The sequence below is a fragment of the Oncorhynchus mykiss genome, chromosome 3 (genome assembly GCF_013265735.2).
Source record: "Oncorhynchus mykiss isolate Arlee chromosome 3, USDA_OmykA_1.1, whole genome shotgun sequence".
NCBI classification, from domain to species: Eukaryota; Metazoa; Chordata; class Actinopteri; order Salmoniformes; family Salmonidae; genus Oncorhynchus; species Oncorhynchus mykiss.
Window position 1 is genome coordinate 8,960,031 of NC_048567.1, and position 22,319 is coordinate 8,982,349.

At 48.4% G+C, this 22,319-nt stretch overlaps 1 protein-coding gene across 2 annotated transcripts; it reads right to left on the minus strand.

The window, feature by feature from the left end:
• Nucleotides 1–13,925: 13,925 nt before the first annotated feature.
• LOC110520856 (E3 ubiquitin-protein ligase RNF115) lies at nt 13,926–22,253 on the minus strand. Of its 2 annotated transcripts, none has more exons than XM_021598297.2 (9): nt 22,068–22,253; nt 20,761–20,819; nt 20,554–20,608; nt 20,055–20,365; nt 19,833–19,901; nt 19,467–19,539; nt 19,079–19,172; nt 14,792–14,907; nt 13,926–14,710 (listed from the first exon to the last, which is right to left on the minus strand). In XM_021598297.2, exons 1-9 carry the CDS (start codon nt 22,143–22,145, stop codon nt 14,591–14,593), a joined length of 975 nt encoding a protein of 324 aa, XP_021453972.1. In that variant the 5' UTR covers nt 22,146–22,253; the 3' UTR covers nt 13,926–14,590. The 2 variants fall into 2 exon arrangements, with proteins under 2 accessions (XP_021453972.1, XP_021453971.1); XM_021598296.2 differs by having other exon boundaries at nt 20,055–20,368; nt 22,068–22,231.
• Nucleotides 22,254–22,319: the final 66 nt, after the last annotated feature.

Here is a 22,319-nt window from a genome sequence, read left to right on the forward strand (position 1 = left end):
AGCATGGCCCATTTCAGGTACTGTACCACCTTCTATAGCATGTTCCACTTCAGGTACTGTACCACCTTCTATAGCATGGCCCACTTCAGGTACTGTCCCACCTTCTATAGCATGGCCCACTTCAGGAACTGTCCCACCTTCTATAGCATTGCCCACTTCAGGTACTGTCCCACCTTCTATAGTATGGCCCACTTCAGGTACTGTATCACCTTCTATAGCATGGCCCATTTCAGGTACTGTACCGCCTTCTATAGCATGGCCCATTTCAGGTACTGTACCACCTTCTGTAGCATGGTTCACTTCAGGTACTGTACCACCTTCTATAGCATGGCCCACTTCAGGTACTGTCCCACCTTCTATAGCATGGCCCACTTCAGGTACTGTACTGTCCCACCTTCTATAGCATGGCCCATTTCAGGTACTGTACCACCTTCTATAGCATGGCCCATTTCAGGTACTGTCCCACCTTCTATAGCATGGTCCACTTCAGGTACTGTCCCACCTTCTATAGCATGGCCCACTTCAGGTACTGTATTGTTCCACCTTCTTTTGCATGGCCCACTTCAGGTACTGTCCCACCTTCTATAGCATTGCCCACTTCAGGTACTGTACTGTCCCACCTTCTATAGCATGGCCCATTTCAGGTACTGTCCCACCTTCTATAGCATGGCCCACTTCAGGTACTGTCCCACCTTCTATAGCATGTCTCCACTTCAGATACTGTCCCACCTTCTATAGTATGGCCCACTTCAGGTACTGTCCCACCTTCTATAGTATGGCCCACTTCAGGTACTGTACCACCTTCTATAGCATGGCCCACTTCAGGTACTGTACCACCTTCTATAGCATGGCCCACTTCAGGTACTGTACCACCTTCTATAGCATGGCCCATTTCAGCTACTGTACCACCTTCTATAGCATGGTCCACTTCAGGTACTGTACCACCTTCTATAGCATGGTCCATTTCAGCTACTGTACCACCTTCTATAGCATGGTCCACTTCAGGTACTGTACCACCTTCTATAGCATGGTCCACTTCAGGTACTGTACCACCTTCTATAGCATGGCCCACTTCAGGTACTGTACCACCTTCTATAGCATGGCCCATTCCAGGTACTGTACCACCTTCTGAAGCATGGTCCACTTCAGGTACTGTACCACCTTCTATAGCATGGCCCACTTCAGGTACTGTCCCACCTTCTATAGCATGGCCCATTTCAGGTACTGTCCCACCTTCTATAGCATTGCCCACTTCAGGTACTGTACCGTCCCACCTTCTATAGCATGGCCCACTTCAGGTACTGCACCGTCCCACCTTCTATAGCATGGCCCATTTCAGGTCTTGTACCACCTTCTATAGCATGGCCCATTTCAGGTACTGTACCACCTTCTATAGCATGGCCCATTTCAGGTACTGTACCACCTTCTATAGCATGGCCCACTTCAGGTACTGTACCACCTTCTATAGCATGGCCCACTTCAGGTACTGTACCACCTTCTATAGCATGGCCCACTTCAGGTACTGTCCCACCTTCTATAGTATGGCCCACTTCAGGTACTGTCCCACCTTCTATAGCATGTCTTTACTTCAGATACTGTCCCACCTTCTATAGTACGGCCCACTTCAGGTACTGTACCACCTTATATAGCATGGTCCACTTCAGGTACTGTACTGTCCCACTTTCTATAGTATGGCCCACTTCAGGTACTTTCCCACCTTCTAAAGCATTGCCCACTTCAGGTACTGTACTGTCCCACTTTCTATAGTATGGCCCACTTCAGGTACTTTCCCACCTTCTATAGCATGGCCCACTTCAGGTACTGTACCACCTTCTATAGCATGGCCCACTTCAGGTACTGTACCACCTTCTATAGCATGGCCCACTTCAGGTACTTTCCCACCTTCTATAGCATTGCCCACTTCAGGTACTGTACTGTCCCACCTTCTATAGCATGGCCCATTTCAGGTACTGTACCACCTTCTATAGCATGGCCCATTTCAGGTACTGTCCCACCTTCTATAGCATGGCCCATTTCAGGTACTGTACCTCCTTCTATAGCATGGCCCACTTCAGGTACTGTCCCACCTTCTATAGCATGGCCCACTTCAGGTACTGTCCCACCTTCTATAGCATGGCCCATTTCAGGTACTGTCCCACCTTCTATAGCATGGCCCATTTCAGGTACTGTCCCACCTTCTATAGCATGGCCCACTTCAGGTACTGTACCACCTTCTATAGCATGGCCCATTTCAGGTACTGTCCCACCTTCTATAGCATTGCCCACGTCAGGTACTGTACTGTCCCTCTTTCTATAGTATGCCCCACTCCAGGTACTGTCCCACCTTCTATAGCATTGCTCACTTCAGGTACTGTACTGGCCCACCTTCTATAGCATGGCCCACTTCAGGTACTGTCCCACCTTCTATTGCATTGTCCACTTCAAGTACCGTCCCACCTTCTATTGCATGGCCCACTTCAGGTACTGTCCCAACTTCTATAGTATGGCCCACTTCAGGGTACTGTACCACCTTCTATAGCATTGCCCACTTCAGGTACTGTACCACCTTCTATAGCATGGCCCACTTTAGGTACTGTCCCACCTTCTATAGTATGGCCCACTTCAGGGTACTGTACCACCTTCTATAGCATGGCCCATTTCAGGTACTGTACTGTCCCACTTTCTATAGTATGGCCCACTTCAGGTACTGTCCCACCTTCTATAGCATGGCCCATTTCAGGTACTGTACCACCTTTTATAGCATGGCCCACTTCAAGTACTGTACCACCTTCTATAGCATGGCCCACTTCAGGTACTGTACTGTCCCACTTTATATAGTATGGCCCACTTCAGGTACTCTCCCACCTTCTATAGCATGGCCCATTTCAGGTACTGTACCGCCTTCTATAGCATGGTCCACTTCAGGTACTGTCCCACCTTCTATAGCATGGCCCACTTCAGGTACTGTACCACCTTTTATAGCATGGCCCACTTCAAGTACTGTACGACCTTCTATAGCATGGCCCATTTCAGGTACTGTACCACCTTCTATAGCATGGCCCACTTCAGGTACTGTCCCACCTTCTATAGCATTGCCCACTTCAGGTACTGTACTGTCCCACCTTCTATAGCATGGCCCACTTCAGGTACTGTACCACCTTCTATAGCATGGCCCATTTCAGGTACTGTACTACCTTCTTTAGCATGGCCCACTTCAGGTACTGTACCACCTTCTTTAGCATGGTCCACTTCAGGTACTTTCCCATCTTCTATAGCATAGCCCACTTCAGGTACTGTCCCACCTTCTATAGCATGGCCCACTTCAGGTACTGTACCACCCTCTAAAGCATGGCCCATTTCAGGTACTGTACCACCTTCTATAGTATGGCCCACTTCAGGTACTTTCCCACCTTCTATAGCATTGCCCACTTCAGGTACTGTACTGTACCACCTTCTATAGCATGGCCCACTTCGGGTACTGTACCACCTTCTATAGCATGGCCCATTTCAGGTACTGTACCACCTTCTGTAGCATGGTCCACTTCAGGTACTGTACCACCTTCTATAGCATGGCCCACTTCAGGTACTGTCCCACCTTCTATAGCATGTCTCCACTTCAGATACTGTCCCACCTTCTATAGTACGGCCAACTTCAGGTACTGTACCACCTTCTATAGCATTGCCCATTTCAGGTACTGTACCACCTTCTGTAGCATGGTCCACTTCAGGTACTGTACCACCTTCTATAGCATGGCCCACTTCAGGTACTGTACCACCTTCTATAGCATGGCCCATTTCAGGTACTGTACCACCTTCTGTAGCATGGTCCACTTCAGGTACTGTACCACCTTCTATAGCATGGCCCACTTCAGGTACTGTCCCACCTTCTATAGCATGGCCCATTTCAGGTACTGTCCCACCTTCTATAGCATTGCCCACTTCAGGTACTGTACCGTCCCACCTTCTATAGCATGGCCCACTTCAGCTACTGCACCGTCCCACCTTCTATAGCATGGCCCATTTCAGGTCTTGTACCACCTTCTATAGCATGGCCCATTTCAGGTACTGTACCACCTTCTATAGCATGGCCCATTTCAGGTACTGTACCACCTTCTATAGCATGGCCCACTTCAGGTACTGTACCACCTTCTATAGCATGGCCCACTTAGGGTACTGTACCACCTTCTATAGCATTGCCCATTCCAGGTACTGTACCACCTTCTGTAGCATGGTCCACTTCAGGTAATGTACCACCTTCTATAGCATGGCCCACTTCAGGTACTGTCCCACCTTCTATAGTACGGCCAACTTCAGGTACTGTACCACCTTATATAGCATGGTCCACTTCAGGTACTGTACTGTCCCACTTTCTATAGTATGGCCCACTTCAGGTACTTTCCCACCTTCTATATTATTGCCCACTTCAGGTACTGTACTGTCCCACTTTCTATAGTATGGCCCACTTCAGGTACTTTCCCACCTTCTATAGCATGGCCCACTTCAGGTACTGTACCACCTTCTATAGCATGGCCCACTTCAGGTACTGTACCACCTTCTATAGCATGGCCCACTTCAGGTACTTTCCCACCTTCTATAGCATTGCCCACTTCAGGCACTGTACTGTCCAACCTTCTATAGCATGGCCCACTTCAGGTACTGTACCTCCTTCTATAGCATGGCCCACTTCAGGTACTGTCCCACCTTCTATAGCATGGCCCACTTCAGGTACTGTCCCACCTTCTATAGCATGGCCCACTTCAGGTACTGTCCCACCTTCTATAGCATGGCCCACTTCAGGTACTGTACCACCTTTTATAGCATGGCCCACTTCAAGTACTGTACCACCTTCTATAGCATGGCCCATTTCAGGTACTGTCCCACCTTCTATAGCATGGCCCACTTCAGGTACTGTACCACCTTCTATAGCATGGCCCATTTCAGGTACTGTCCCAGCTTCTATAGCATTGCCCACTTCAGGTACTGTACTGTCCCACTTTCTATAGTATGCCCTACTCCAGGTACTGTCCCACCTTCTATAGCATTGCTCACTTCAGGTACTGTACTGTCCCACCTTCTATAGCATGGCCCATTTCAGGTACTGTCCCACCTTCTATTGCATTGCCCACTTCAAGTACCGTCCCACCTTCTATTGCATGGCCCACTTCAGGTACTGTCCCACCTTCTATAGTATGGCCCACTTCAGGGTACTGTACCACCTTCTATAGCATTGCCCACTTCAGGTACTGTACCACCTTTTATAGCATGGCCCACTTCAAGTACTGTACCACCTTCTATAGCATGGCCCACTTCAGGTACTGTACTGTCCCACTTTCTATAGTATGGCCCACTTCAGGTACTTTCCCACCTTCTATAGCATGGCCCATTTTAGGTACTGTACCGCCTTCTATAGCATGGTCCACTTCAAGTACTGTACGACCTTCTATAGCATGGCCCATTTCAGGTACTGTACCACCTTCTATAGCATGGCCCACTTCAGGTACTGTCCCACCTTCTATAGCATTGCCCACTTCAGGTACTGTACTGTCCCACCTTCTATAGCATGGCCCACTTCAGGTACTGTACCACCTTCTATAGCATGGCCCATTTCAGGTACTGTACTACCTTCTTTAGCATGGCCCACTTCAGGTACTGTACCACTTTCTTTAGCATGGTCCACTTCAGGTACTTTCCCATCTTCTATAGCATGGCCCACTTCAGGTACTGTCCCACCTTCTATAGCATGGCCCACTTCAGGTACTGTACCACCTTCTAAAGCATGGCCCATTTCAGGTACTGTACCACCTTCTATAGCATGGCCCATTTCAGGTACTGTACCACCTTCTATAGCATGGCCCATTTCAGGTACTGTACCACCTTCTATAGCATGGCCCACTTCAGGTACTGTACCACCTTCTATAGCATGGCCCACTTAGGGTACTGTACCACCTTCTATAGCATTGCCCATTCCAGGTACTGTACCACCTTCTGTAGCATGGTCCACTTCAGGTAATGTACCACCTTCTATAGCATGGCCCACTTCAGGTACTGTCCCACCTTCTATAGTACGGCCAACTTCAGGTACTGTACCACCTTATATAGCATGGTCCACTTCAGGTACTGTACTGTCCCACTTTCTATAGTATGGCCCACTTCAGGTACTTTCCCACCTTCTATATTATTGCCCACTTCAGGTACTGTACTGTCCCACTTTCTATAGTATGGCCCACTTCAGGTACTTTCCCACCTTCTATAGCATGGCCCACTTCAGGTACTGTACCACCTTCTATAGCATGGCCCACTTCAGGTACTGTACCACCTTCTATAGCATGGCCCACTTCAGGTACTTTCCCACCTTCTATAGCATTGCCCACTTCAGGCACTGTACTGTCCAACCTTCTATAGCATGGCCCACTTCAGGTACTGTACCTCCTTCTATAGCATGGCCCACTTCAGGTACTGTCCCACCTTCTATAGCATGGCCCACTTCAGGTACTGTCCCACCTTCTATAGCATGGCCCACTTCAGGTACTGTCCCACCTTCTATAGCATGGCCCACTTCAGGTACTGTACCACCTTTTATAGCATGGCCCACTTCAAGTACTGTACCACCTTCTATAGCATGGCCCATTTCAGGTACTGTCCCACCTTCTATAGCATGGCCCACTTCAGGTACTGTACCACCTTCTATAGCATGGCCCATTTCAGGTACTGTCCCAGCTTCTATAGCATTGCCCACTTCAGGTACTGTACTGTCCCACTTTCTATAGTATGCCCTACTCCAGGTACTGTCCCACCTTCTATAGCATTGCTCACTTCAGGTACTGTACTGTCCCACCTTCTATAGCATGGCCCATTTCAGGTACTGTCCCACCTTCTATTGCATTGCCCACTTCAAGTACCGTCCCACCTTCTATTGCATGGCCCACTTCAGGTACTGTCCCACCTTCTATAGTATGGCCCACTTCAGGGTACTGTACCACCTTCTATAGCATTGCCCACTTCAGGTACTGTACCACCTTTTATAGCATGGCCCACTTCAAGTACTGTACCACCTTCTATAGCATGGCCCACTTCAGGTACTGTACTGTCCCACTTTCTATAGTATGGCCCACTTCAGGTACTTTCCCACCTTCTATAGCATGGCCCATTTTAGGTACTGTACCGCCTTCTATAGCATGGTCCACTTCAAGTACTGTACGACCTTCTATAGCATGGCCCATTTCAGGTACTGTACCACCTTCTATAGCATGGCCCACTTCAGGTACTGTCCCACCTTCTATAGCATTGCCCACTTCAGGTACTGTACTGTCCCACCTTCTATAGCATGGCCCACTTCAGGTACTGTACCACCTTCTATAGCATGGCCCATTTCAGGTACTGTACTACCTTCTTTAGCATGGCCCACTTCAGGTACTGTACCACTTTCTTTAGCATGGTCCACTTCAGGTACTTTCCCATCTTCTATAGCATGGCCCACTTCAGGTACTGTCCCACCTTCTATAGCATGGCCCACTTCAGGTACTGTACCACCTTCTAAAGCATGGCCCATTTCAGGTACTGTACCACCTTCTATAGTATGGCCCACTTCAGGTACTGTCCCACCTTCTATAGCATGGCCCACTTCAGGTACTGTACCACCTTCTAAAGCATGGCCCATTTCAGGTACTGTACCACCTTCTATAGCATGGCCCACTTCAGGTACTGTACCACCTTCTAAAGCATGGCCCATTTCAGGTACTGTACCACCTTCTATAGTATGGCCCACTTCAGGTACTGTACCACCTTCTATAGCATGGCCCACTACAGGTACTGTACCACCTTCTATAGCATGGTCCACTTCAGGTACTGTACTGTCCCACCTTCTATAGCATGGCCCATTTCAGCTACTGTACCACCTTCTATAGCATGGCCCACTTCAGGTACTGTACTGTCCCACCTTCTATAGCATGGCCCACTTCAGGTATTGCACCGTCCAACCTTCTATAGTATGGCCCACTTCAGGTACTGTACCACCTTCTATAGCATGGCCCACTTCAGGTATTGCACCGTCCAACCTTCTATAGTATGGCCCACTTCAGGTACTGTACCACCTTCTATAGCATGGCCCACTTCAGGTACTGTACCACCTTCAATAGCATGGCCCAATTAAGGTACTGTACCACCTTCTATAGCATGGCCCACTTCAGGTACTGTACCACCTTCAATAGCATGGCCCAATTAAGGTACTGTACCAACTTCAATAGCATGGCCCATTTCAGGTACTGTACCGCCTTCTATAGCATGGCCCATTTCAGGTACTGTACCACCTTCTATAGCATGTTCCACTTCAGGTACTGTACCACATTCCAGAGCATGGCCCACTTCAGGTACTGTCCCACCTTCTATAGCATGGCCCACTTCAGGTACTGTACCACCTTCTATAGCATGTTCCACTTCAGGTACTGTACCACCTTCTATAGCATGGCCCACTTCAGGTACTGTCCCACCTTCTATAGCATTGCCCACTTCAGGTACTGTCCCACCTTCTATAGTATGGCCCACTTCAGGTACTGTATCACCTTCTATAGCATGGCCCATTTCAGGTACTGTACCGCCTTCTATAGCATGGCCCATTTCAGGTACTGTACCACCTTCTGTAGCATGGTTCACTTCAGGTACTGTACCACCTTCTATAGCATGGCCCACTTCAGGTATTGTCCCACCTTCTATAGCATGGCCCACTTCAGGTACTGTACTGTCCCACCTTCTATAGCATGGCCCATTTTAGGTACTGTACCGCCTTCTATAGCATGGTCCACTTCAAGTACTGTACGACCTTCTATAGCATTGCCCATTTCAGGTACTGTACCACCTTCTATAGCATGGCCCACTTCAGGTACTGTCCCACCTTCTATAGCATTGCCCACTTCAGGTACTGTACTGTCCCACCTTCTATAGCATGGCCCACTTCAGGTACTGTACCACCTTCTATAGCATGGCCCATTTCAGGTACTGTACAACCTTCTTTAGCATGGCCCACTTCAGGTACTGTACCACTTTCTTTAGCATGGTCCACTTCAGGTACTTTCCCATCTTCTATAGCATGGCCCACTTCAGGTACTGTCCCACCTTCTATAGCATGGCCCACTTCAGGTACTGTACCACCTTCTAAAGCATGGCCCATTTCAGGTACTGTACCACCTTCTATAGTATGGCCCACTTCAGGTACTGTCCCACCTTCTATAGCATGGCCCACTTCAGGTACTGTACCACCTTCTAAAGCATGGCCCATTTCAGGTACTGTACCACCTTCTATAGCATGGCCCACTTCAGGTACTGTACCACCTTCTAAAGCATGGCCCATTTCAGGTACTGTACCACCTTCTATAGTATGGCCCACTTCAGGTACTGTCCCACCTTCTATAGCATGGCCCACTTCAGGTACTGTACCACCTTCTATAGCATGGTCCACTTCAGGTACTGTACTGTCCCACCTTCTATAGCATGGCCCATTTCAGCTACTGTACCACCTTCTATAGCATGGCCCACTTCAGGTACTGTACTGTCCCACCTTCTATAGCATGGCCCACTTCAGGTATTGCACCGTCCAACCTTCTATAGTATGGCCCACTTCAGGTACTGTACCACCTTCTATAGCATGGCCCACTTCAGGTATTGCACCGTCCAACCTTCTATAGTATGGCCCACTTCAGGTACTGTACCACCTTCTATAGCATGGCCCACTTCAGGTACTGTACCACCTTCAATAGCATGGCCCAATTAAGGTACTGTACCACCTTCTATAGCATGGCCCACTTCAGGTACTGTACCACCTTCAATAGCATGGCCCAATTAAGGTACTGTACCAACTTCAATAGCATGGCCCATTTCAGGTACTGTACCGCCTTCTATAGCATGGCCCATTTCAGGTACTGTACCACCTTCTATAGCATGTTCAACTTCAGGTACTGTACCACATTCCAGAGCATGGCCCACTTCAGGTACTGTCCCACCTTCTATAGCATGGCCCACTTCAGGTACTGTACCACCTTCTATAGCATGTTCCACTTCAGGTACTGTACCACCTTCTATAGCATGGCCCACTTCAGGTACTGTCCCACCTTCTATAGCATTGCCCACTTCAGGTACTGTCCCACCTTCTATAGTATGGCCCACTTCAGGTACTGTATCACCTTCTATAGCATGGCCCATTTCAGGTACTGTACCGCCTTCTATAGCATGGCCCATTTCAGGTACTGTACCACCTTCTGTAGCATGGTTCACTTCAGGTACTGTACCACCTTCTATAGCATGGCCCACTTCAGGTACTGTCCCACCTTCTATAGCATGGCCCACTTCAGGTACTGTACTGTCCCACCTTCTATAGCATGGCCCATTTCAGGTACTGTACCACCTTCTATAGCATGGCCCATTTCAGGTACTGTCCCACCTTCTATAGCATGGTCCACTTCAGGTACTGTACCACCTTCTATAGCATTGCCCACTTCAGGTACTGTATTGTTCCACCTTCTATAGCATGGCCCACTTCAGGTACTGTACCACCTTTTATAGCATGGCCCACTTCAAGTACTGTACGACCTTCTATAGCATGGCCCATTTCAGGTACTGTACCACCTTCTATAGCATGGCCCACTTCAGGTACTGTCCCACCTTCTATAGCATTGCCCACTTCAGGTACTGTACTGTCCCACCTTCTATAGCATGGCCCACTTCAGGTACTGTACCACCTTCTATAGCATGGCCCATTTCAGGTACTGTACTACCTTCTTTAGCATGGCCCACTTCAGGTACTGTACCACCTTCTTTAGCATGGTCCACTTCAGGTACTTTCCCATCTTCTATAGCATGGCCCACTTCAGGTACTGTCCCACCTTCTATAGCACGGCCCACTTCAGGTACTGTACCACCTTCTAAAGCATGGCCCATTTCAGGTACTGTACCACCTTCTATAGTATGGCCCACTTCAGGTACTGTCCCACCTTCTATAGCATGGCCCACTTCTGGTACTGTACCACCTTCTAAAGCATGGCCCATTTCAGGTACTGTACCACCTTCTATAGCATGGCCCACTTCAGGTACTGTACCACCTTCTAAAGCATGGCCCATTTCAGGTACTGTACCACCTTCTATAGTATGGCCCACTTCAGGTACTGTCCCACCTTCTATAGCATGGCCCACTTCAGGTACTGTACCACCTTCTATAGCATGGCCCACTTCAGGTACTGTACCACCTTCTAAAGCATGGCCCATTTCAGGTACTGTACCACCTTTTATAGCATTGCCCACTTCAGGTACTGTACTGTCCCTCTTTCTATAGTATGCCCCACTCCAGGTACTGTCCCACCTTCTATAGCATTGCTCACTTCAGGTACTGTACTGGCCCACCTTCTATAGCATGGCCCACTTCAGGTACTGTCCCACCTTCTATTGCATTGCCCACTTCAAGTACCGTCCCACCTTCTATTGCATGGCCCACTTCAGGTACTGTCCCAACTTCTATAGTATGGCCCACTTCAGGGTACTGTACCACCTTCTATAGCATTGCCCACTTCAGGTACTGTACCACCTTCTATAGCATGGCCCACTTTAGGTACTGTCCCACCTTCTATAGTATGGCCCACTTCAGGGTTCTGTACCACCTTCTATAGCATGGCCCATTTCAGGTACTGTACTGTCCCACTTTCTATAGTATGGCCCACTTCAGGTACTGTCCCACCTTCTATAGCATGGCCCACTTCAGGTACTGTACCACCTTCTGTAGCATGGCCCACTTCAGGTACTGTACCACCTTCTATAGCATGGCCCACTTCAGGTACTGTACCACCTTCTAAAGCATGGCCCATTTCAGGTACTGTACCACCTTCTATAGCATGGCCCATTTCAGGTACTGTACCACCTTTTATAGCATGGCCCACTTCAGGGTTCTGTACCACCTTCTATAGCATGGCCCATTTCAGGTACTGTACTATCCCACTTTCTATAGTATGGCCCACTTCAGGTACTTTCCCACCTTCTATAGCATGGCCCATTTCAGGTACTGTACCGCCTTCTATAGCATGGTCCACTTCAGGTACTGTCCCACCTTCTATAGCATGGCCCACTTCAGGTACTGTACCACCTTTTATAGCATGGCCCATTTCAAGTACTGTACGACCTTCTATAGCATGGCCCATTTCAGGTACTGTACTACCTTCTTTAGCATGGCCCACTTCAGGTACTGTCCCACCTTCTATAGCATTGCCCACTTCAGGTACTGTACTGTACCACCTTCTATAGCATGGCCCATTTCAGGTACTGTACTACCTTCTTTAGCATGGCCCACTTCAGGTACTGTAACACCTTCTTTAGCATGGTCCACTTCAGGTACTTTCCCATCTTCTATAGCATGGCCCACTTCAGGTACTGTCCCACCTTCTATAGCACGGCCCACTTCAGGTACTGTACGACCTTCTAAAGCATGGCCCATTTCAGGTACTGTACCACCTTCTATAGTATGGCCCACTTCAGGTACTGTCCCACCTTCTATAGCATGGCCCACTTCAGGTACTGTACCACCTTCTAAAGCATGGCCCATTTCAGGTACTGTACCACCTTTTATAGCATGGCCCACTTCAAGTACTGTACCACCTTCTATAGCATGGCCCACTTCAGGTACTGTACCACCTTCTATAGCATGGCCCACTTCAGGTACTGTACCACCTTCTATAGCATGGCCCACTTCAGGTACTGTACCACCTTCTAAAGCATGGCCCATTTCAGGTACTGTACTGTCCCACCTGGACAGGTCTGACACCCTATACCAATACTTTATAAAGTAAACCCTTCTTTCCTAAATTACTTGTTGATCACTCATCTTTATGTGTTTTGAAGTTAATTAACTCTGCTACACAGTAAGTTCCTGTGGGAGGGGTCTCAGAGAGTGGGTGTGTCCTTCAGTCAGGAAACAAAACTGGAAAGCTCTGCCTTCATCGGGCCAGACGGGTCAGTGGTGCTTACCATCCTCAACAGGTGGGTGAAAGTGTGTGTGTTAACTTGATGTGAGACTGTGTGTGTGTGTTGCAGGTCGTCGTCAGAGGTCCAGTTTGAGGTGTATGATCCTGCTGTGGGTTTCATCTCCTCCAGTGCTCCAGCCCACTCCCTGCTCACACACTCTGACCGCACTGGAATGGAACACACACCTTTACTGCCAGGGCCAAAGCATTGTCACAATCCCCACTAGCAGGTCTGCTACATTTCCACCACTACACACTCAACTCCCACCACCATCCGAAGCCCAATGTGCTGCCTCCTCAGAACAGCATATCTAATAGATAACCTGCAGCATCGTGGGCTCTGGCATTAGAGCTTGGAATGTGTGTGTGGTTTAGCCAATACAGCCAAATATGTTGCGTGTTCCTATGCTGTGACTATCTGCACTGATCTTTATCACGCTGGGAGAAGCTCTGGAATGTGTGAATATAGCATGTGATCAAACCAGGACCAGGTACACTATCTACTATGATCAGACACTGCTGCTGCTTGAGACGGTCTGACCATTACACTGCTAACAACCGTTTCTAAACTGAAATCTGGTTTAGAAAAGAGATCATGTACCGAATCTATTAATGCTGTTTAAACCATTTGCCTTTTGAATAAATGATGTCTCTCTATTACGTCGTCACACAAGTATCTGGACGTTTTAATGGACAGACAGACCCGATAAAAATCAATGTTAATGGTTTTTAATATTTTTGAATTATTAATACATGTTATCATATATATAATAATATACAGACTAATACCCAGGGATTCACATTTGTCTCCATTCTCAATATGCTTTGTTGTTCTCTTCTCAAACCAGAAGTTGTTGGACTAAAAGTATTTACATTAAAAAAATAGTGATAGAAATGTGAAACAAAAGACAAGTCATCAACGGAGGAGTAAAATGACAGAGCGATGCAATCTGTTTAATATATACACCAGAATGACAGCGAAAGATTGTTGTGGAGGGCCCCGTCTCAATAGTCAAAATGATGAAAGGCAAAATCAAATTCCTGGTGAGCATCTGCCATGTTCAGTGCAGATGATGAGGAGAGGAAGCCACTAGACTATTGAGATGCATCCCAGGAGTAGAGAGGTAGGGAGAGACAACATTGTTTTACAGCAGTGCTTTTCAGAAGGATGGAAAAAGAGGAATATGGAGAAAAGAGTAGAAAAAGCGAGATGTGGTTGATGTTTGAAGCGAGGTAAAGGCAAGTGCTTGGTCATGATGAGGCAGAGGACAGCTAATGGATCATGACGTGTGTGTGTGTGTGTACTCTGTGTGAACATGGTTCCAGGGGCATTGAGACAGGAACAGCCAAACTGAGATGACCATCCTATGACTGTAGATGAAGAGATGATTCAGAGAGGAGGAGTGAGATGAAGGAATGACACGGAGGAATGAGGCAGAGATGGAGGAGGTCTATCCTTCAGAAAGTCCTTATCTCCCGTGTGCAGTAGTTCGTAGAGAAGGGGGGGATGAGGGTAAAAAAAGTGGAATAAAGGACGGATGAGAGAGATTAAAAGGAGGTCAGAGAGGTGCGATAAGGGGATGAGGGGGAGGTGTATTTCAGAAGGACCATCTCTCCTGTGTGCGGGGGTCCGTATTTAGAGAGGGGGATTCTGGGGGGTTCTGGGTGTTGCTGTCTTCTCCATTCAACCCCTTCCTACACACAGGACACGTATCATGCTGCAGAAAGAGAGAGGAGAAAATCAGTTACAAATGTCTTCAAAACATTCCTCTTACTAAATATTACCCCACCCTCCTCACCATTTCCAGCCAGGGTACTATACAGTCTGAGTGGAAGAAGTGGTTGCAGGGTAGCTGTCTGACGGGCTCTCCCACTGCAAAGTCCTCCTTGCACACCGGACACTCCATACTGCAGTCTGGAGACACACACACACCCCTTTTTATTATCTAGTATTACATTCCTGTTAGAAATGATCAGAACTATCTGACACGCAGGAGAAATACTCCATATTACAGAGAACGGGGGAGGAGAGGGAGAGATGGGAAGACTGAAGGGATGATGAAGCTGGGGTTACATTAGATGTTTTTATTGAACCTTTTTTTAACTAGGCAAGTCTGTTAAGAACAAATTCTTATTTACAATGACGGCCTATCAGACATTAAAATAACTGAAGCCTAGCATCTGATGCCAAATTCCTGAGTGGCTCGTTGAGATGATTTAAGAGTAATAAGTAGCACTCTTAATGACAAGAGATAGTGAGACAGAGAGAGACAACAGCTATGTGGGCCCTGGGCCAGGGGAGACAGAGAGAGACAACAGCTATGTGGGGCCGGGGGGGGAGGAAGGAAGAGAGAGAGACAACAGCTATGTGGGGCCAGGGGGGGGAGAGAGAGAGACAACAGCTATGTGGGGCCGGGGGGGGGGGGGGACAGAGAGAGACAACAGCTATGTGGGCCCTGGGCCAGGGGGGACAGAGAGAGACAACAGCTATGTGGGGCCGGGGGGGGGGGAAGAGAGAGAGACAACAGCTATGTGGGGCCGGGGGGGGGGGGGGGGGGGGGAAGAGAGAGAGACAACAGCTATGTGGGGCCAGGGGGGGGGGGGGAAGAGAGAGAGACAACAGCTATGTGGGGCCGGGGGGGGGGGGGGACACAGAGAGAGACAACAGCTATGTGGGCCCTGGGCCAGGGGGGACAGAGAGAGACAACAGCTATGTGGGCCCTGGGCCAGGGGAGACAAAAGCTATGTGGGCCCTGAGCCAGGGGAGACAGAGAGCGACAACAGCTATGTGGGCCCTGAGCCAGGGGAGACAGAGAGCGACAACAGCTATGTGGGCCCTGGGCCAGGGGAGACAGAGAGATAGTGAGACAACAGCTATGTGGGCCCTGGGCCAGGGGGGACAGAGAGAGACAACAGCTATGTGGGCCCTGAGCCAGGGGAGACAGAGAGCGACAACAGCTATGTGGGCCCTGGGCCAGGGGAGACAGAGAGATAGTGAGACAACAGCTATGTGGGCCCTGGGCCAGGGGAGACAGAGAGAGACAACAGCTATGTGGGCCCTGGGCCAGGGGGGACAGAGAGAGACAACAGCTATGTGGGCCCTGGGCCAGGGGGGACAGAGAGAGACAACAGCTATGTGGGCCCTGAGCCAGGGGAGACAGAGAGCGACAACAGCTATGTGGGCCCTGGGCCAGGGGAGACAGAGAGATAGTGAGACAACAGCTATGTGGGCCCTGGGCCAGGGGGGACAGAGAGAGACAACAGCTATGTGGGCCCTGAGCCAGGGGAGACAGAGAGCGACAACAGCTATGTGGGCCCTGGGCCAGGGGAGACAGAGAGATAGTGAGACAACAGCTATGTGGGCCCTGGGCCAGGGGAGACAGAGAGAGACAACAGCTATGTGGGCCCTGGGCCAGGGGGGACAGAGAGAGACAACAGCTATGTGGGCCCTGAGCCAGGGGGGACAGAGAGAGAGAGACAACAGCTATGTGGGCCCTGAGCCAGGGGAGACAACAGCTATGTGGGCCCTGAGCCAGGGGAGACAGAGAGAGACAACAGCTATGTGGGCCCTGAGCCAGGGGAGACAGAGGGAGGGAGAGAGAGACAACAGCTATGTGGGCCCTGAGCCAGGGGAGACCGAGACAACAGCTATGTGGGCCCTGAGCCAGGAGAGACCGGGAGAGAGAGAGAGAGACAACAGCTATGTGGGCCCTGAGCCAGGGGAGACCAAGAGAGGGAGGCAACAGCTATGTGGGCCCTGAGCCAGGGGAGACCGAGACAACAGCTATGTGGGCCCTGAGCCAGGAGAGACCGAGAGAGGGAGAGAGAGAGAGACAACAGCTATGTGGGCCCTGAGCCAGGGGAGACAAAGAGAGACAGCTGTTGTCTCACCCTCTCTATGTGGGCCCTGGGCCAGGGGGAATAGAGAGTGACAGACAGAGAGGGAGAGAGACAACAGCTATGTGGGTCTTGGGCCAGGGGGAGACAGAGACAGACCAAAAGAGAGAGACAGAGTGAGGCCGAGAGGTAGAGAGGAGAGAGAGTGAAACAGAGGACAGATGTGTGTATGTGAGAAAGACGAGGACAGGAGACAGCAGCTAGGAGTCCTCATTTACCCCAATGAGTCAACTGTCAGCAGCACAGCTATACTAGCTTATTTACAGTACCAGTCAAAAGTTTGGACACCTACTCATTCAAGGGTTTTTCTTTATCTTTACAATTGTCTACATTGTAGAATAATAGTGAAGACATCACAACAATGAAATAACACATATGGAATCATGTAGTAATCAAAATATATATTTTATATGAGATTCTTCAAAGTAGTCACCCTTTGCCTTGATGACAGCTTTGCACACTTTTGGCATTCTCTCAATCAGCTTCATGAGGTAGTGACCTGGAATGCATTTCAATTAACAGGTGTGCCTTGTTAAAAGTTAATTCGTGGAATGTATTTCCTTAATGTGTTTGAGCCAATCAGTTGTGTTGTGACAAGGTAGGGGTGGTATTCAGAAGATAGCCCTATTTAGTTAAAGACCAAGTCCATATTATGGCAAGAAAAGCTCAAATAAGCAAAGAGAAACAACATTCTATCATTACTTTAAGACATGAAGGTCAGTCAATCCAGAAAATGTGCTGTGCTGTGATGAAACTGTCTCTGATGAGGACTGCCATAATGCCACTTTCATTATGTTTACATATCTTGCCTCACTCATACGTATATACTGTATTTTATACCATCTATTGCATCTTGCCTATGCCGCTCTGTCGTTGCTCATCCATATATTACTAGGTATTAGGTATTATTAGGTATGAAATTGTTAGATTACTTGTTCGATATTGCTGCACTGTCGGAACTAGAAGCACAAACATTTCACTACACTCGCATTAACATCTGCTAACCATGTGTATGTGACAAATACAATGTAATTTGATAGGAAAGGAAGACCCAGAGTTACCTGCTGCAGAGGATAAATTCATTAGAGTTAACTGCACCTCAGATTGCAGCCCAAATAAATGCTTCAGAGTTCAAGTAACAGACATCTCAACATCAGCTGTTCAGAGGAGACTGTGTGAATCAGGCCTTCATGGTCGAATTGCTGCAAAAGAAACCACTACTAGAGGACACCAATAAGAAGAAGAGGCTTGCTTAGGCCAAGAAACACGAGCAATGGACAAATCTGATTTTTGTATCCAACCGCCGTGTCTTTGTGAGACGCTGAGTAGGTGATGGGATAATCTCAGCATGTGTGGTTCCCATCTTGAAGCATGGAGGAGGTGTGATGGTGCTTTGTTGGTGACACTGTCTGATTTATTTAGAATTCCAAGGCAAAAGGTACCAGCATGACTACCACAGCATTCTGCAGCGATACGCGATGGTTTGGGCTTAGTGGGACTATCATTTGTTTTTAAACAGAACAATGACCCAACACACCTCCAGGCTGTGTAAGGGCTATTTGACCAAGAAGGAGTGATGAAGGGTGACCTGGCCTCCACAATTATTTTTATTTTATTTAGTTAAGAACAAATTCTTATTTTACAGTGACGGCCTACCCCGGGCGACGCAGGGCCAATTGTGCACCACCCGATGGGAATCCCAATCACGGCCAGATGTAATTCAGCCTGGATTCGAACCAGGGACTGTAGTGACGCCTCATGCACTGAGATGCAGTGCCTTAGACCGTTGCGCCACTTGGGAGCACAATCACCCGACCTCAACCCAATTGAGATGGTTTGGGATGAGTTGGATCGCAGAGCAAAGGAAAATCAGCCAACAAGTACTCAGCATATGTGGGAACTCAAGATTGTTGGAAAAGCATTCCAGGTAAAGCTGGTTGAGAGAATGCCAAGAGTATGCAAAGCTGTCAAGGCAAAGGGTGGCTACTTAGAATCTAAAACTTTAAATATGTTTTGGTTGTAACCAAAAAAAGTGTTATTTCATAGTTTTGATGTTTTCACTATTTTTCTACAATGTATAACATTTAAAAAAAAAAAAGAAAAACCCTTGAATGAATAAGCGTGTCCAAACGTTTGACTGGTAGTGTATAGGCACTATGGAGAAACTGGAGAGGAGCTAAAGGACTGACCTGCTTGATCCTGAGACACGTTGACTGTAGGTATGGAGGAGATCTTCTCTTTCTCTGCAGGAGGAGGGCCCGTGTTCTCAAACTGACCTAACAACTACACACAGGTAGACAGAGAAGATACATCACAATGGTTGCTGCAGGAACTATAAGAACAGCTTTACAATTCAGCTTTGTGCTGTAAACTGTGTGCTAACCTAGCATGATACAACAAGCGTAAAACCATCAGAAACACCCTGGAAAAGATAGAGAAAATAACAAGAGAACTGCTAAACCTTCATTAGCATTCTGGGTCTACCAACATCCATATAGCATACTACGTAGTATGAAGTAATAGTTGGTTAGTGGCCATCCATACCAAATCAAGTGAATGGGGTTTGTGCGTGCGTACCTGTGTGATGACTGCGTCCAGTCCCCCCTGTCCCCAAGCATAGTCCCCTGGGTTAGAGTGTAGCATCCCCGTCCTAACACACAGAGAGAGGAGGTCAATTACAGTTAAAGATGAAACATTCAGGAAATATCCTGTTTCACACATGATGAACAGCAACAATATGGGTTGTGATTTAGTTTGGGTTTAAATGACAGGGTCCCAGGGGTGCTGGCTGAGGCACACCCATAACAAGTCAGGGAACCTTCAAATATTCATGTTGATCCACCTCACTATTTGTACAGAATCCACAAGAGAAAGTGTGTAAGTCAAACTATGGACTTACATACTGTATAACCACTGCTTACATGGTAGTAAGAAGGTTCTTACCAAGAGAGGGGAGGTGAGCCAGGAACTCCAGAGTTGGCAAATAGACCAGCCAGAAACTGTTGTACTATCCTACAGAGAGAGAAGGCACACACATCAGTCAGGAATGAGATCAGCAGAACACTGAAAACTTTTTAAAAAGACAACATTTAGAACCTGCAAATCCTGACTGATCAAAACAGCCATATGAATATCAACATGGCATCGTAAGGAGAGGAGTCTCACCCCTCTACGGCAGGTGAGCGGTCAGGTCTGCTGCTCCCTCTGGAGCGGTACCTCCGCTGACTGTGCAGGCGAGGGGGGCGACCGGGCCCCCAGTGTTCCCCCCCTCCCAGAGGACCCCCCAGGGGTCCTCCTAGCCCAGCAGGGACTGACCCTCCGATAGGACCTCCTCCCAGGCCTCCTAGCCCTCCCAGACCCCCCAGACCTAACCCCCCTGATCCTACCCCAACCCCTCCACCAGGGACCCGGGGCTCTGAGTCTGGACTGTCACCATCCACTGTGAAAGGCCTCTCTACAAACAACAGGTGCCACAGCTGCTGAGAGAGAAATGCGGGGTGAGGGTGAAAACAGGGAGGGTGGGAGGAGGGGGAATGGAGAGAGGGACAGTGGAAGGGAGAGAGAGATAGAGAAAGCATGTGAAAGAAAGATGAGATCACAGTACACATTTGCATCCCCCCCCCACCCCTGTACCCTCCAGGCCACAGTGCACTGCATATCATACCTCTGCAAACTGTGTGGCTGTGTCATCTGTCCCGTTAGTGCCACCCTCTAGCAGACTGAGGGAAACAGCACACAGGAGGCAGAACACAGCATTAGTAACATCCAACATCTATACACAGTCATTCTCCACCACCTTCTATTCACTCTGCCTAGCCTATGTCTGGTAGATTCATTAAAGCTACAGACATAAGAAACAAGATATTCTCACCTGGAATCTTCTGTTACCTCCTCTATAAAGCCAGACTCACACCTGGGACAGATGTACTCCTGCAAAAACACACAACACCACAAACTCAGAGAGTACATGAGTCACACCGGGTTCTATACAGGGCTGCTGAGGCAGCTATGCAGGGGTTTCTGTCTGTAGAATGGGGAATGGGGAAATGTCTAGTAGAGATCTGTGGCAGAGTCAGGATATAGCCTAGGCAGGAACATCAACATGTAAAGTGGAAGTTGTCACCGAGAAGTATTCTTCCCTGGCACCCGTGTCGAGTTCACTCACAATGGGATTAGGCCTATGACACAGACATGTTCTTTATTCCACAAAACAAAAGGACACTTGAACATGAAGTGAACCTCATTCCAAAATTGTTCAAAACTTGTATTGCTGTATGCAATATTGTGTGCAGGCTTAGGATATGCCTCACTGAGATGCAGTGCCTTAGACCGCTGCGCCACTCTGGAGCCCAATCTTGATGATGGGGGGGCAGGACCGAGTTTGGGAAACCCTGGGCTAGATGGATCAGACCCATAGGCACAGATCTATTTCCCAATAAGAGGGAAATCTCAAAACTGGCCTTAGGTCCGTTTCTAGGCCTACTTCAGCCTCCTCCCAGATGTAGCTTCAATGGCAGGAAGGGAATAAACGGGATTACCAGCCTGCCTCTCACTGACCAGCCTAACATTCACAAATGTATCCTAGCGAACGTTGGTTTAGACAGGCAGACTGAATGACTTACTGACATATTGACTGACTGCCAGAGACTGCGAGTCAATAACAAAGAGATAGCTACACGACTGGCTAGCTAAATGCAAACGTTAACGTTAAGTGTCATAACTTTGTAGGCCAAGGAGTAGCCAGACTGGCCTAACGTTGAAATATCCATCAGATTTCCATATAGCTACCTCCTCGAGGAATTCAGGAAAAGCACACAAAACCCACCTCGAATAAGGTTAACATCAAATCAAATAACACCAGCTACTCAGTAACTACAGGTACGGTTATTCAACCATGCCAGTATAATCTTTAACAATTACTGTACATAATGTCTTTGTTTAAAGAAATGAGTTGACAAACCCTATTGTTAAAGCGAGCAACAACAAATAGCAACATTGTATGCTAGCTAGTTAGAGCCAGTGCCGAGGGCCCTACTGGCTAGCCGTCTACAGTTAGCAGCTAGCTAGTTAAACAACTTCTGCTATTTGCTGGACTCAGATTCGGTTGTCAACCGACGGAAAAGAACAAGACCTGCTTTGAACAGACATGATCGGGGCACGGTGAAACGACTGACTTACCGGGAGCTTGGGGCTTACTTCTCCCTTACAACAATGACAGAAGAACCGATGCGGGGGAACCGCCGCAGCTTCCGCCATCTTCCCCAGGATAGCACAAACAGTGACGTCGGTCCTCCTGCATACCAAAGAGGGTGGTCCGCCAACATCCCTTCGTGCAATGCGCAACTCTTTGGGAAAATTAGCTTACTTGTGAGGGCTGAAATTCGTTGTGTTGTGGCGCTGGCAATCACGTGTTTGGGATTCTGAAGTTGT